Source organism: Callorhinus ursinus, unplaced genomic scaffold (assembly GCF_003265705.2).
Source record: "Callorhinus ursinus isolate GAN/ISIS: 27379988/994484 unplaced genomic scaffold, GSC_fseal_2.0 scaffold39, whole genome shotgun sequence".
Taxonomy (NCBI): domain Eukaryota; kingdom Metazoa; phylum Chordata; class Mammalia; order Carnivora; family Otariidae; genus Callorhinus; species Callorhinus ursinus.
Window position 1 is genome coordinate 18,157,021 of NW_027397101.1, and position 17,682 is coordinate 18,174,702.

The 17,682-nt window shown below is 36.6% G+C and overlaps 1 protein-coding gene across 8 annotated transcripts in view; it reads left to right on the forward strand.

Moving 5' to 3' along the window:
* Positions 1-17,682, forward strand: part of CCDC171 (coiled-coil domain containing 171) — a 316,432-nt gene that overhangs the window by 224,456 nt on the left and 74,294 nt on the right. For all 8 annotated transcript variants that reach the window (XM_073880818.1, XM_025887898.2, XM_073880822.1 and 5 more), the window contains one exon: positions 12,861-12,992. In XM_073880818.1, the coding sequence (XP_073736919.1) occupies positions 12,861-12,992 (132 nt within the window). The remainder of the gene's footprint in view (positions 1-12,860; positions 12,993-17,682) is intronic.

Below are 17,682 nucleotides of genomic sequence, written 5' to 3' on the forward strand. Positions count from 1 at the left end.
ACTTCTAGTCCTGGCAATGAGATGACAACAGATATCCTTGCATTCTTCCTAATCTTAAGGGGAGAGCTTTCAGTTTTGCACCATTAAGTATGATGTTAGGAGCATGTCCTTCATCAGATTAAGTTCTTTTCTGTTCCTAGTTTTTTGAATTTTTCTTTTCATGAAAGGTTATTGGGTTTTGTCAAATGCTCTTTCTATATCATATGAAATGATTTTTTTTTCACTTTTCATACTATTAATATTGTGTACTACATAGATTCATTTTTGTATGTTGAGCCATCCTTGCATTCCTGTCATACATACCACTTGGTTATCATGTATAATTGCTTGACTATGTTGAATATGTTGCTAGATTCAGTTTGCTAGTATTTATTTATTTTTTTTTGAGGATTTTGTGTCTGTGTTCATATGGGATATTGGTATACAGTTTTCTTGTGATATCTTTGTCTGGCTTTGGTATCAGAGTAATACTGACCTCATAGAATGAGTTAGGAAGTGGCCCTTCCACTTCAGGTTTTTTTTTTGGGAGAGTTTGAGAAGGATTGGTGTTAATTCTGTAAACATTTGGTAATATTTACCCGTGAAGCTATCTCGTCCTTGGATTTTCTTTGTTGGAAGTTTTTTGCTTATTTATTATTTCTTTTTCCTTGTAATAGATTTATTCATATTTTATGCTTCTTTTTAAGTCAATTTTGGTGGCTTATGTGTTTCCAGGAATTTGTTTAGTTCATCTAGGTTATCTAATTTGTTGACCTACATTGTTCATTTTCTTAGTATTGTTTTTATTTCTGTAAGGTCAGTAGTAGAGTCCTCACTTTTTTTTTCTGATTAGAGTAATTAATTAATCTTTTTTTTTCTTGGCAAGTCTATTTAAGGTTTGTCAGTGTTGTTGATCATTCCAAGGAACCAAATTTGGTTTTCTTAATGTGCTCTGTTATTTTCCTAGTCTCTATTATCTCTGCTCCAATCTTTATTATTTTCTTTCTTTTGTTTGCTTTGGGCTTAGTTTGCTCTTCTTTTTCTGTGTCCCTCAGGTAGAAGGTTAGGTTATTGCTTTGAGATCTTTCTTCTTTTTTAATGTAAGCATTTGCAGCTAAAAATTTCTGTGTGAGCACTGCTTTCATTGAAAACTATGTTTAGTATGTTATGTTTTTGTTTTCATCTGTCTCAAAGTATTTTGTAATATTCCTGTGATTTCATCTTTGACCTATTCATTGTTTAAAAGTGTGTTGTTTATTTATTTGTTGTTTATTTATTTACAAAATATTTGGGTATTTTCCAAATATTTTTTGCTATGGCATTCTAATGTAATTCTGTAGGGTTTGAATAGCTACTTTGTTTGATATCAGTTCTTTTAAATTTAAAGTTTGCAGTATGGCTCAGAATATGGTCTGTCTTGGTGAATGTTACATGTACATTTAAAAAGAATGTGTATTCTGCATTCGTTGTGTGGAATATTCTATAGATGTCTATTAAGTTGATTTAAACTGTTGTTCAAGTCTTCTAGTTCCTTGGGTATCTTTTGTGTAGTTCTATCCATTAATGAAGTGCAGTTTTGAAGTCTTCAACTATTATTGTTGAACTGCACTGTTGTTCAGTTTTGTCAGAGTTATCTTTTAAATTATATAGAAAAAAAGAGGAATTACAAATCAAAACTACATTATTACTGACTTTTATATATACTTGTTCAGTTTCCTTTACTGGTGATCTTTATTTCTTCATGTGAATTTGAGTTACTGTCTGTTGTCCTTTCATTTCAGGCTGAAGGACTCCCCTAGGACATTTCTCCTAGGGCAAGTCTAGGGGTAATGAACACCCTCAGCTTTTGTTTATCTTGGAATGGCTTAATTTCTCCTTCTTTTTTTAAAATGATTTTATTTATTTATTTTACAGATAGAAAGGAGATAGAGTGAATGGGGGGTGGAGGAGAGGGAGAGGGACAAGCAGATTCCATGCTGAGTGCAGAGCCCGATGTGAGGCTTAATCCCACAACCCTGAGATCATGACCTGAGCTGAAATCAAGAGTTGGATGCTTAACCAACTGAGCCACCCAGGTGCCCCTTTCCTTCATTATTTATTTATTTATTTATTTATTTATTTATTTATTTATTTATTTGAGAGAGAGAGAATGAGAGATAGAGAGCACGAGAGGGAAGAGGGTTGGAGGGAGAAGCAGACTCTCTGCTGAGCAGGGAGCCCGATGTGGGACTCGATCCCGGGACTCCAGGATCATGACCTGGGCCGAAGGCAGTTGCTTAACCAACTGAGTCACCCAGGCGCCCTCCTTCATTTTTGAAGAATATTTTTGTTCGATATAAAATTCTTGGTTGGCAGGTTTTTGTCCCCTTTAAGCACTTTGAATATGTCAACCCCCAAATTTCTATTTGGTTCCTTTTTATGCTCTCTCTCTCTTTATTTATATTTTCTATCTTGGAAGATATTCTTCTCATGGTTCCCTTTGGTTATTTGTATACAGTTTCCTTTAACACTTTAAGCATATTTAAAATAAATGATTTAATGTCATTGTGTGGTAAATCCAATGTTCAGGCTTCCTGAGTTCCTATTAGTTTCTGTTTTTCTTATGTATGGACCATACTTTCTTATCTTTTTGCATGCTTCGTAACTTTTTGTTGAAAAGTGGATATTTTGAATAGTACAGTGTAGCAACTCTGGAAATCAGATTCTCCTCCTTCCCTGGTGTTGTTTGTTGCTGCTTATTCTAGTGGTTATTGTTTGTTCAGTGACTTTTCTGAACTAAATTTTTCAGTTTGTATTCTTTTTTTAGAAAATATTTATTATTGAAGCATAGTTGACACATGTAGTTATATTAGTTTCAGGTATATAACATAGTGATTTGACAATTCTGTACATTACTCAGTGCTCACCATGGTAAGTGGTCACTGTCACCATAAAACATTATTACAATATAATTGACCATATTTCCTATGCTGTACTTTTCATTTCCATGTAAAGTCTATATTCTTTGTCAAGTATGGCCACTCAAATCTCTGTTCTGTTAACTTCATCATCTGCTAGTGTTTCAACAGAGATTTCCCTAAATGCTGAGATTCAGGTGCTTTTTTCTTGATTAAGTTTTTGCTTGGTTGCTGTAAGCTTTCACTTAGTTTCTAGAGTTCTGAGAAAGTTGATTCTGACAAATTTTGCCAGGGTACTCATTGCTTTTTTTTTAAGATTTTATTTATTTATGTGAGAGAGAGCAAGTGAGAGAGCACAAGAAGGGGGAGCAGCATGCAGAGGGAGAGGGAGAAGCAGGCCCCCCACTGAGCAGGGAGCTTGACTCAGGGCTCAATCCCAGGACCCCGGGATCATGACCTGAGCCAAAGGCAGACACTTAACCGCCTGATCCACCCAGGTGCCCCAGGGTATTCATTTTTTTGTGTGTGTGTGGAGGGACTGGTTTTTGGAGTTCCTTATTCCATCATTTTTGCTAACATCATTCCCTAAAGTCATATTCTTTTATTTTCCTAATAAATTTACCAGTAGGTTTCTAATATTACTGATAATATAGAATCTCAGGAATTGATTTTTTTCTTTAAATTAAGAGGCTCTCCAAACATGCTTTAGTATTTCTATTGTGAGAAAAAGACGACAAGTACAATAATTATATTAGAATATAATTCTATACAGATATAGATAATTCTATGTAGAACTATATTAGAATAGCTTTCAGGATAGGGCAATGACTAGATGTATAGGATAATATCTCAATTATTTAGGGTTAGGTATGAGAAAATTAAGTATTTATTGGGTGCTAACCAAGTGTTTAACAGAGAAATGTCTTGGTTTATTATAGCTGGGGGTGAAAGTAAGTAAATTTAGGTAAAATTGGAATGTAGAGAAGAATGAACTTTTTTTGTAGTCATTTTTTGTTATTGTTTAGTTAGCAGAATGGCTGGATTCTTGAGGCTTTTAGAGATTGCTTAAGTCCTACCAGTTTGGAAGGATTAACTATAGTGTTTCCTGTGTATGATTGTAGCGACTATGAACTTTAAAGGTACCTCTGAACATATAGGGAGAAGTCTTAGCTGCCTTTTCAGTAAAATGTCTAAAAGATAAAACAGGAAGTCACAATCCAGAAGCCTCAAAAGACTCTAGAGGACCTTGCGTCTATAAGCCCTGTAAATTTATCAGGCTGAATGATACTGGACGATAGCTAGGAAGTCACGGGAGTTTTTGCTAATATCCTTTGAGATTCATTTCTACAGTAAAGTTACTTAAAACCTCTTATCCAATATTTAATATAAATAGTTGAGTTCTACAAATGCTTTTAAAGTGTATATTATATGCCAGGAGCCATACCAGTCTTTGGAGAAACAAACCACCAAAAAAAAAAAAATAAAAAACCCAAAAAACAAAAAAGTCCCTATATAGCATAGTCTTTTCCCTCAAGGCAGAGACACAGATAATTCCAGTATACCATGGTAAATACACATCCATAAGATGCAGTTTCACATCTGTGTAGACGGAGTTATTTGTCTATGAGAAATACTTAGAAAACCCACGGGTTGGCTGGAGGTTTCTTAGAAGAGAATTAATGCCTGGATAGGGCTTTGAAGTGTGAGGAAAGATGGGAAAGGCGTTCCAGCAGAGAGGACAGTGTGTGCGAGGAAGTGCATGGAAGCATGAATAGCCAGACATCCTCAGTTCAGCAGGAAGTGCAAGGAGAGTGCAAGAGAGGGGCTGAATGAGGCGCTTGGAAGCCAAGTCATCGAAGTTGTTTTTCTTTTTTGGCCATTCTAAGACCCTTGGACCTTTATCATGGAGGCAGTGGGAGCAAACTAGGGTTTAAGCGAGGGACTGATATGGTCAGATTTCCATACTGAATTTGGGCTCTGGAGGGCGTATTTGCAGACCGGGTATCATGAGTAATGAAGATGGTTTTAAGAGCCATGGTTCTGTACACTTGATGAAAGCAGCAGAAGGTTGGACCAGGGTAGTGATGATAGGGGGTATTAGAGGAAAGGATGTGAAACTTATTTAGTAAAATGGCAAATGATGATGAAAAAGGTAGGGGAGGATGACTCCCAGGATGGGGCAGTGTGATTGGCTGATTGATGTTGGAAATACAAGAAGAGGAGCAGCCTTTTTTTTTTTTTTTTTTTTTTGTAGGGAGAAGAAGGGAGACAATGGTGAGTTTTGCTTTGGAAATACCCGAGTTTGAGGTAATGTGGAGTGATCAGCGGGATATGTGAGTCTGGACCTAAGGGAAAAAGTCAGGCTAAACATAAGGGTTTGAGACTGATTAACATAATACTCTCTGGCAAAGAAAGAAGGCAGCGTAGGCATTGACGGGAGAAACAAGACATTATAGATAAATGGAAGGCTAACAAATGCATTTTGAGAGATTAATTATGCCACTAGAGTTTGGAGTCCTTGAGGGATGGAATTCTGTCTCCTTAATTTTTATATCCTCAGCATCTATCACAGTGCCTGGTACCCAGTAGGCACTTAATGAATGTTTGTTGAATGAGTCAAATTCTACCATCACCCAGTCCCTAAACAAAGCTGAAGCCATCTCTAGATTTCAATGGAGGTCTTGCTGATATTGCTTTATTTATTTGATAGCTAAAAATAGCATGTATATTTATTCTGCCTAATCAAAAGCTAGAGGAGAAAGCCTAAATTTGATTGTAAGAATGTCTCTAGGAAAGAGAGGTATGCTAGCAAGGAATTTACAGGGTGTAATAGTCCTGTTGCAACCTGTTTTTATCTGGTTAGACTCCTATGAAGTAGAAAGATGAGAACTTCTTTTGTTAGAGTAGTTTGTGGAATAGATTAGAGTCAAACAGAATCTGACAGGTGAAGACACTGTCTTACCAAATCTTTAAATATGATTTTATAATCTTATCTTAGAGATGGTTAACCCAAGTATTTGATAATACATAGTTATCTTATGATTTTTAGTTTTCAGTGAATTTATAAGGAATAGAAACACCACAGAATAACTTTTAATTTCTAGAACTGACAGTATTTTAAAAGTCAAAATATGATTTAATGCATCTAAAAACCCAGTGGTTTTTAGACTTGTTAATGACTCTGTAAATGTTACTTGTGGTCTTTGAACTCGTGTGCATTCTTAGTTTCTGGATCCCGGGTCTGAGGATCAGCTGTGCAGGACATACGGGTGTTGGCACAGTTGGCTTGCTGATGACAACTCTGTCCATATAGCTGTCTTGTGTGTCATCATTCATATTGTTCAGTGTCATTCTGACCTAGCCAAGCTAAAAATGGTACTCCAGCTCAAGAGGGATTTAAAAACCTTGACAAACTAAAGATAAGACACTACAGAATGTCATGTACGTGTGCATAACAGGTTTTAACCTAAACACATCTAAATAGCTAATTTCAGTTGTGCCTTGGTCTTTATCCTTTGGAATAATTTCCCCTCGGAAAGAAAATATCTCCGTGTGGAGGACTGTTAACAATTCATAAACTTATTTCTCTATTCTCAAGTATGGGTTTTGTGTTTGTTTAAATAGCTCAAGGGCACAGTAATCTATCTGTGGGGTGCATTCTATGGTATATAACCTACACCATAGATTTATCAAGCTGTCTAGCGCCTTTATAAGATGTCCATGATCAAATCACCCTGTCCTCCAGCTTGATAATTTGATTTGAGGGCCCCGTTTTTCAGATCCTTAATTGGGATGTAGCCAGCTTGCTAATTTGATTCAAGAGATCCATTTTCTCGGTCCATAATTGGGATGTGACTATTAATGCGTGGGGTGGTGGTGGTGGTGGATTTGTCCTCTTTTTCTGGTGACAGCAGCAGGCAGTCATGGGAGTGTGCTGGCTCCGCTCCAGAGCTGTAGGTTAGGTTAAATACACTGCCAGCAAGAGAAGGCTAGTTTCTCACTTCCTTCTTTTCAAATGATGAGTGCCTGTGTTGGCTGCAACGTCAGTGGAGTGCCCGCTTCTGCGGAGCGCCAGGGTCTCCTTCCCATGGGTGTGGAGCACAGCAGGAAAGGTTGCATGTGTCTTGGGACCTCATAGCTGGGGAATCTTCCGTGTGAGATGGTGACACTGTATAAGGATGATTGCTGCGCAGGTAACTTGTTTCTCAGTGTAACTGTGTGTGTGTGTGTGTGTGTGTGTGTGTGTGTGTCAGGCCGTGGGAGAAAGAAAACATGAATGAATGAGAATGCCCGCAGGCCCAGGGGGAAACTACTGAGGAAAATAAGGATGTTTGAATAATAGTCTCCATTACTTCTCACAAAACTACTTTTATGAAACTTACACATTTTTGCTAAGATTGCCAACAAGGGACCAAGGCAAGGTAAAGGTAAAAAAAATAGTATTGTTGTTTAGGTAGAGAAATGGAAGATTACCAAAATCCTAAGCGATTTCCCCAACTATTAACTATTCATTATAGATATTGAGAGGCGTTGGGATTTAGTGCTAAGAGCACTGCACTCAGCATCCCCAATATTAGGGATGGTGATGACTGTTTCACAAGGTGGATGGCAGAATCAAGGGAGGTAGTGTGAAGAGTACTCTGAGAAGCATAAAGTACTTTTGAAAGTACCAACTACTAATAGAAATATTACTCTCTCCATTTCATTAATTAAACAGTTAAGGAAAAGGTAACAGACAGAGGAAAATATCCATTCAGATGTAACTATTCGATCCATGAATGTCGTCTCCATTGTGTTCACAAGCTTGAAGCCCTGCTTCTCTCAGTAGGCACATATCAGAGTTCTGGAGCTGCTAATGATCTTTTTTATCATATTCTCTCTTTCTCCTGCCTTGTAGAATTTGTGAGTTTGTAATGACATTCTTATTTGATCACATACTTACTATGAGCCTCTGTATGCACAGTGTTTTTCTTGCTACCAGTGTTATTACAGAGTTACCTCTGGCTAGTGCCCTTCTCTGTCTGTTTACAAAAGGCTCTCCAGTATGCCTATTCTACTTGTTTAGCCAAATTTTATGTTGATTAGGTATTAGAGTACGTGCCAGGAAAGTTAGACCCAGTCATGTTGCATACCAGACTACATAAAACTTGAAAATATATCAGGAGATAGTACACTTATTTTATGAAACTCTTGGAAAAAAGAAGCCAGGAAGTGTCTGTGAAATGCAACCCTGTGTTACTGATAGAAGGTTGGCCCGCTAGAAATTGTTCAGATAGTCTCTGGTGAGATGTGGTTATTTAAAAAACTTGACAGATGGTGAAAAATATTGTCTTTCCTTCTATACCTTGAAGGCAGAGGATGGCCAACATTTTCTGTAAAGGGTCAGATAGTAAATATTTTAGGCTTTGTGGACCATATGGTCTCTGTCTCAACTCTCCAATTCTGTCACGGTAGCAGGAAAGCAGCCAAAAAACAATAGGTAAATGAATGGGTGTCATGTGTTCCAATAAAACTTTATTTACAATAATGTGTGGTGGGCTGGATTCGGTTCCCAGGCTGCAGTGTGCCAAGTGCACACTGCTCTCCGGTGCGGAGGTTGAAAGATAGTGTGCAAGCTGCTCTAGGGTAGGATGAAAAAGAGAATAAAGAGAAAAAGGAAAGCCATAAGGAATCCGTAAGGGCAGAGGAGGGCGTGGGACAGAAGGCAGGGATGTGGAAACAAAGTAGAACATGAACATGGAGTGATAAGAAAGGAGGTTACAGGAAACGCTGTAGAGGTCTCTCTACTTGATGACACTGTCTGTGGTCAGAGTGTTGATTTTGAAGCAATGGATGCCATACTAGATTGGAGTAAGTAAAATTTTAGCCAGATCAAGGGTATGATGTGAAATCCTAATTATCACTTACTTTTCCCAGACGTTTAAGATTTGGGCACTGTACGTATCTTTTTATGTGATAAGCATATCTGCATTTCCATCTACAATCTGACTACTTCCTTAGTGTCCTGATGGTAGAAACACAGCTTAGTGCCACATTTCATAAGTGTGTGTGTGTGTGTGTGTGTGTGTGTGGTTTTTTTTTTTTTTTTTTAATTTGGAACATTAGGTCCAGAGGGATTTATAGCTGTGCGTGATACAACATTCAGGTTCACGTTCTGAGAGCTGAGCAGTTTTTCCAAAAATGACTAATGTAATCTCATACTTGGTATGTCCACCAGGAATAGCTTTTTTTGTGTTATGGTGGAAGTACAGAAAATTAGAAAACAGATTGGCGACTTGTGAGTAAAGGCCAATCAGTGGAATAGGAACGTGGATCTTCTGAACCACTTCAATCTGGAACTTGAGTGTGAGGATAAAATAAATAGATATTTCATACCAATGTTTTGACTTCTTAGAAAGTTTCATTTATTTTTATCTATCCACCTCTTTTTTCTCTTGTGTCTTATAGCATATCTGTTAGAAATATGTGCTTTCTGAAAGTATGTAATAGGAAAGGGAGAAATCAAACTACTTTCCTAAAAATCAAAATTTCAGAGTGTAGTAATAGAGGTATGTTTTCTTTGTCAAAATATTATGAAATTGAACAGTTGTATAGAATATTATAAAAATGTATGCAACTTGGCAAATGAGATTTATATTGTGAAGTTGTATGAAAAAATTCATTATATGTTAAGTATGAACTGTTACCCATTCTGAAATAGAAAAATATTATTATATATATTTTATCAGTCACAGCTATAAATAAATCACAGTGAAAAGGGTATAGAATCTTAATTAAAGGATGAATGACGTGCTGTAACAGAATTAAAGTCTGACTTTTGAAATTACAATTTCAAATTAATTTGAAATTTGAAATTATCATTTAATGTATAGAAAGGTGACAATGGTGGTTTTAATCTTAGTTCACACTAAAATCTGTACTTTAAAAGGTGAGCCTACTTCTGTTAGGGAAAAAAGTGATTTTACTATTCTAATATTGTTGCTTCAGAATTCTTTTGACAGTAAAGAAATTTATTTTAAAGATTCTCATGTTTTGAAAGGTATTTATATCCAATGGGCAGTGTTTCCCCAAGAAATTTCACTTATCTCTTTTCTGATTTTGGTTACTTTATTCTCAGGCTGCCTGTTCTGTGTTTTTCATGAACAGATTTAATGCAATACGGAGAGAACCTTTTTTCTTACTGTTCTGGGTTGGCTCTCTTTCCCGTTTATCCTTGTTCACACCCTGAAATTCAGACTTGCTTTCTGCGCTCTTCTGAACAGTCTCATCTTTCACCCTTCATGTTTTCCTGTTCCTTGTCACCTTCCCTTCCTGCTTCTTTGCTCCATGGTTGTAATTTTACTTGTCCTGTGTCACTGTTTTGTCTTCTCTCAACATACTGCTTTCACTCCTTGTACCCCTGAAGATAAAAGAATTCCTAGCCGATCCTTTTTCAAGAGTGAGAAAAAACTTTTCCTAGAAATATTTGGAGAACATTTTGGATGCCTTCTCTCAAAGTTCTGGCTTAATTTAAAAGTGGAATCAACTCTTAAAATGTAGTAGAAATATTTGTGGTATTATATCTCTTATGTAGCCCTATCTCTTGATGGCACTGTCCACAATCTCAACACATCATTTATAATTAAATGAAAGTATTAACACACACATATTCAAATAATGTAATTATGATGCCCATTATTCGATTTAGCAAAATAAGTGCATTTTGAGGCTTTCCCCCATCTAATATAAAGAATGATTTAACTTGGCAAATTAAATAATGTTGTAGTGAGAATGTTAATTTGGTAAGAAGTCACAGGTTTAACTGCCAAATGCCCCAGCTTAATATTGTTCAGCGAGTTTATTTAGAGACTATAAAATGTGGCTTACTGTTCCTGTATGTCAAGCTTCACAGTTGAAATCTGGTGCCTGATAATCATCGGGTTCAAGGACCTCCAGTGCTGGAACTGTGTTGTGGATTATACCTACGTTGCTTATGGTCCTCCCTCCCCCTTTGCCTGTATTAGCAATCTGCTTTTGTACTTTGACTTCCAGGATTTCCCTAGTGAATTTTGTCACAGAAAAAAGAGAATCATCAATATCGCAGTTAAACTTGACTTTCAAAGCTAATAGTATCTCATTTGGGGGCTCAAATTTAATAAATTTTCTTTGATTCTGGGTGAGTTTTTAAACATCAAACAATGAATTGGCCAGGGTACAGTAAAATATTTAGATCTATTGACTATGGTTCAGAAGGGTAGAAGGCAAAACACTAGTGGTTTGATGTTGATAAATTCTCAGTACCTTAATCCACATTAATGTTTTCTTTTATCTGAGTGTGCATTGGTGACCAAAAAAAAGCAGGAGAAGGTATCTGTATATATAAAATATAAAACCTAAAGCAAATACATTTGTAAAATATGATTTATTTTGTTATGTTAAGCAAGTTAAAAGCATTCTCCTCCTGACTAAAGACTCTGGAGAATGTTTGTTAGAGATAAATACACATTCTGAATTGGGACTCCAGTGTGCATACAGTACTCACACCATTATAAAAATTGCATTACAGTGTATGTTTTATAGCATACACTTTGACATTCACTTACTGACAGAAATTCTGCTCAACTTGGGAGTATAAAGATTTTTATAACCGTAGATTAGCATGAACAATTAAAGATGTTGTCAGATGTTTGTGTGTGTTTGCTGGTATAAGGAAACCCTATGCAGTGTGATAGTTCATTCATAAAATAAGAAATAATTCAAACAGGCTTTAGAAGCTTCCCAAGTAGAACAGAAAAGTGAAGGAGAGGTTTGCGATCCTGTGCTGTTGCCAAGTTACATTAGAAGTTGCTCAGGGAAAAGTAGGGATGTAGATACATATATTTGAGCAATTAGTGTTATTTTTTATAGTTATCCCATTCTTGACCTTTACTATTTCATCAGAAACACTTTTGATCCTGTGGCTTTAAGCTAGTTGCATAATATTTATCCAGTATATGGTAGCAAAGAGATACATTTTTAAAACCAAGTCAGGCATAGGGAAAGTTAGAAAATGTGCCTACGTATGAAATCTACTATCGTTAAACTGTATAATTAAAAACGAAAGCTTACTGATCTTATGGAAAACTAAACTGAAAATTTTAAGGCTCTTACTAAGTTTGGAAATTAAAAATGAAAACAGATCTGTTTCTGAGCATTTTCTTTATCTATGTATAGTATGTGGGGAGTAGTTTCTCATTTGTCCAGAAGGTGGCAGTGTAATATCAACTGCCTGTGATACTTCTACTGGCTAGAGAATTTGGTATTTCTCCTGGATCTGTGATATGTTTGTATTGTTACCTTTCCGAATACTTAAAATATAGTACAAATACCACTGATTTTATTCGTTATCTTATTTAGAAGTTGCGTGACCGAGTTGGTTTATATGTATTTAATCGTTAAGACTCAAGTTTAGTAAGAAGGAAATGGGCAAATAAACCTTGGACTGGTATATTTTTAAGTCTCCTTGTGTGTTGAGTATATTTGTTTTTATTCCAGGATACATATTATTGAAGTTTTCTTTTCAAAGACTAGCACCTAATAGCTATCTTGTCTAATATATATTAGTTAATACCAGTTAAATGAAACATGTTATTAAGAAAGTGATAATAATTAGGAGATGGCTGTTTGTTTTCGATTTTGTGGATATTTTTTTCCTTCTTCCTTTTTTTCTTTTGAGGGTGGAACAGTGAAAAAATAATTCAAAACCTCTTGATCAGAAGAGCTCCAGTGACTCTTCTTCCCTCCCTCATTTCAAGCAGGAGGATGCTTTTTCTTCTTAACATTCTCCCCCAGCACTCTGAATTAGAGATTTATTTGCAACGAAAAATCAATTAGTCCTAAATTTATTCATGGATTTCAGGTCCAGCGATCAATGCAAGTCCACTCAGTGGGCTCAAGGGGACCCAGTTCATCCCAGTTAATGTGTCTGAAGGGGAATTACCATTGATGCTGTTTTTTTCCCTTTAGGTCAGAGATCAGATCTCACTGTCACGGACTGCGGCAAGTAGGAATGACTTCACCCTGCAGCTACCCAAACTGCACCTGGAGACCTTTGCAATGGAGGGGCTCAAGGGCGGGCCAGAGGTGGTAGCGTGCCAGGTTAGAGTCTAAATAACATTGTTTGCTCCTGAGATGTGTGGAAAAATAAATTGCACTAACTGGAGAGAATGAAAGCCTCCAAGTATTGTGAATAACTTAAAGGAGATGCAAATAATTTCTCTTAATTTTTCTCCCACCGTGGAACACTATTTCACAAATAATTGTTTTTTCTCACAGCCTCGAAATAGCCTATTAAATAATCTAGATATATATATATATATATATATTTTTTTTTTTTTTTACCAAGGAAAGATATGTGTTTTATAGCTAAATACAGTATGTAAAGAACATGCTTTCCTGTCAGCAGAGGACAATAAGACACTAGGCTGTTATCCTTTTAAGCCCATCTCAATTTGTAGCGCTTATTGTTTTAAAATAAATCACTTTCGATAAAATTATCAGGAGAGATATTTGAAAATTTTCAATGTTAATTCCAGAGGAGAGCCAACATTTCATATGTGGCAATGTAATTTAAGCAACTGTGGAACCAAACTGTACTTTGCATTGAAGAGCATTTATTTACTCTTAATTTTTAGCTTTAATGAATAGCATAATATGTGCAAACTGGGTTATTTCATTTATAAAACTCAAAGCTCCAAATCGTGAACCCCCAAGTAACTTTAAAATAAACTTAATAAAGAAAATCTTTTCAAAAACATACTCATTTTCAGATGCTGCAGATATCTTTCTAATCGAGGCTCCTACTGGGTTATTGTGAGCATTTTTTTTTTTCCTTAGGGTTAGGACAGTTTTTTAATTGGACAAAACAAAATTCGATATGTGCTTTATTCACCTTTTAATGCCCAATGCCTTTTCTAGAGAAACCTATCAACATTATGTAAACTGCAGGAAGTCTGATATTTCAAAAGAGCTTGTTCTTGTTCAGTAGCAGTCCAGATTTTTCAGTATATCTGAAAGAGAGGTATCTCCTAAAACTCACATTCTGTTTCACATTTTGAGGTTTAAAATAAACTTTATCATTCTTTAATTTATGACCCCGTGAAATTTTAATTTTGTACAAAATTAATGTCAGTCCAAGTGGGGCTATGTTAATTTTTTCTACTTGCTCCATAACGTAATTTAATTTGTTATTAGTATCCAAATTAATGCTCTACAAAGAAAAATACTCATTTTCTTTCATTAGATTGTCTATCAATATATTTAAAATATATATGTGATTTAAAACTAAGCATAAAATACTTTTATTTTCAGTTATAGGCTGGAATACTGTACCATTATTTAGTACAAGATTAAGATGTACATTTTAAATTTGATTACCATTATTTATGAATTCATTGTAACCACAAATACAATGTGATTTGAGATTTTTCTAGTGGCTGTAAAAGAATCCTTTACTTGGCTATCCTGATTCACAATCTCAGAGGGCTTACCCCTATAGATTTGGGTAATTTGGAAAGAGACTGATCCTCAGATGCCATATTTTGGGGGAAAAGTACAAGCTCTCTATGGTTCTGACATCAGTGAATAGCGAGAAGGAAATGTAGAAATCCCTATTTCAAACTGCTGTCTTTTCCGAGTTATAATAAAAATACTTACACACATCACCAATACCTAAACACTTGGGCACATTTTGCATTGACATATTGTGATGTACATTGCAGGTTAGTCATAGATATTGTAGTTTAGTATTCCATGCAGAGAAGAACACGTGATTTGGACCATAATAGTGTTTTTTACACGGACACACAGTCACAGAGAGACACACAGACACACTCACAGAATTCGTGATATGCTTTGGAGTACTTTGAGAAGAAAGGCCCTGTAGTATCAACGACCTTAATTTTAATATGAATAGCTACCATTTCAGTGAGCATTTACTACGAATGAGATATCATGCTTAGTTCTTTAAATACATCATGTTGTTTAATTTTCACAATGGATTGTAAATATGGCGTTATCTGTCAAATGATAGACGGCTTCGTTTCCATTTTATAACTGAAAAACAGCGACCACAACAGGTAACTCTCCTCAGATCAACAGCAAGTAATTGGCAGGGCCCAGAGCCTGAATTCAAGTGTAGGTGTGTTTGACTGCAAAGCCTGAACTGGTAAAATCTGACACTAGAAGAAAATCTAGACACCCATGGTAAATGGTAAGCATACAGCCTTTGAGATGTACAGTGGGATTTTCCTTCCATCTAGAAAATATACATTATGCCTCTGTGTCAGATGTAGGTCATAGTTTATGCTATGTTGTGGACAGATTCACAGATAAAAAAATTTGTTTCCATGCGACAGGCTAATATTATGGAATGCTACTTTTCACCTTTTTGCAGTCTATAAATATGTATATTTATGCTTAGTGGGACCACATATTTAGGAATTCAGTATTTGTTTCACTTGTAGTCTGTGCTGATAAGTGGACTGTTCAGAGAGCACACGTCCTTTGATCATGTCAAGGAGAGGATGACTGTGTGGGGCGTGGTGGTTGATGACCATTTGGCAAACCCATGCCACCATCATTTGGAGCCGTGGGAGCCGTCACTGTCTGTCTTTTCCAGCCTGGGAAGCTCTGTTACAGGTATAACCCTGGACGGAGGAAGAACAGCGAGTGAAGAAGAGCACGAGTGGAGGGCAAAGAGGATGACCCTTTCTCTCCAGGCTGGAGGAGCATGTGACTGATGCGGTCCCACAGGGGAAAACTCAGTTCAGAAAAATCTAGTCTCTGAGCTCTGGTAGCTTTTAGCCTCAATTCTCTCAAAAAAGCATAGTCCTACCAACTTCTCAGGCTTGTAGGAGGACCGAATGAGGCAATGCGTGTAGAGAACACGGTGCCCAGCACGAAGAGAGCAAGGCAGTGTCTGGGGGCTGTTATGATTGCAGCCGTTATGGGGCCCTTGTCGAGATGAAGTTCGCAACAGAAACTTGTTTTCATTACTTTTAAGGGTGTGTGTGTGTGTGTGTGTTTTATTTGGAAGAATGGTTATTTAGGATCTTTTTCTCTGTATCTTCCATTTGGTTCTTCTACTCTTCCTTATTTCTTGTTTCTTCCAAAGCTTTAAATAATTTTGATTAAGATCCACATTAGCTCCCTATTTACTTTTCCATGTTATCTGATGTTGCAGTGGGGCCATGTCTCCAATGAAACCCTTTGTCTAAGCTCCTATGGCAGGTGCAGAACTATCATTACCTGTGCTTTTATCTCCCAAATAATAGTGTATCGGTCTACTAGAAAAAAATGAAAACACCTAGATTAGACAAGTTAGCTTTAGCTGAAAAGTCCAGTGCAACGTGAATGCAGGGGACTTTGGCGTAAAAAATATTCTGCCCATATTTTATAAAGATGGTACCTGTTACTCATTATCTTATACTTCCTATTGTTTTTTCCCCAATAATGAGGACATGCAATGCATTTAATATCTGGCAGTTATTAGCAGGCATGTGATAAATGTTTGTGTCTCTACCCTCATTCAAAAATAAACAACAAAGAACAATATCAAGAGTTAACATTTGTTGAGTACTTTTTCTGTACCAGTTACTTCGCTAAGCATTTTACATTTACTATCTCACTTCATTCCCACAATAGCCCAAATGAATAAGTGCTCTGATTTTATCTATTTTATAAAGGAAGGAGCTAAAGTTTATTGAGATGCAGTAAATTGCTAAAGGTTACATATCCAGTGAATAGGGTCCATTCATGCTTTTAATCTTGCCTTTCTGTCTTTTGTAAACCATGGCTGTGTGTATGTGTGTGTGTGCTTTAAGATGGTCAAGAGGGGCAAAGAATAAAGGTAGGGTGTGTCTGTAGAATACAATTTCACGTGTGAGGAAATAGTGGAGAGAATAGAAATCCAAAAGAAGCCAACTGGGAAAGTTACTTACAGTGTGTATTTCGGCCTCTTCATCTGTGAAATGGAGATCAGAAGTCTCTGACTCATCATGTTTGTGTGATGATTCAAGGGGTTAGCACATCTAAAGTGCTCAGAGTGACAGGTATATTGTAAACACTCAGTGTCTGTTAGCTGTCCATGGCCAGGAACCCTTCACTGTTTTGTTCACTGTGGCATTATTCTTTAGGATAAATAAGTGGAGTGGCTGCATCTAAGATTATGCACATTCTAAGGCTGTGATACACATTTCCCAGTTGTCCCTGGAAAAGACTTCCAGTTTACTCGAAATGACTTCTCTTAGCCCTTTAGTTTCTTTCTTAAAGTATGGGTCTTTATTTTCCATTACTAAAGGGAAGTGTTATCTTCTTCTTCTTCTTTTTTTTTTTAAATTTTTTATTGTTATGTTAATCACCATATATTACATCATTTGTTTTGGTGTAGTGTTCCATGATTCATTGTTTGCTCATAACACCCAGTGCTCCATGCAGAATGTGCCCTCTTTAATACCCATCACCAGGCTAACCCATCACCCTACCCTCCTCCCCTCTAGAAACCTCAGTTTGTTTTTCAGAGTCCATCATCTCTCCTGGTTCATCTCCCCCTCTGACTTACTCCCCTTCATTCTTCCTCTCCTGCTATCTTCTTCTTTTTCTTTTTTCTTAAAATATGTTACGTTATTTGTTTCAGAAGTACAGATCTGTGATTCAACAGTCTTGCACAATTCACAGTGCTCACCGTAGCACATACCCTCCCCAATGTCTATCACCCAGCCACCCCATCCCTCCCACCCCCGACCACTCCAGCAACCCTCAGTTTGTTCCTGAGATTAAGAATTCCTCA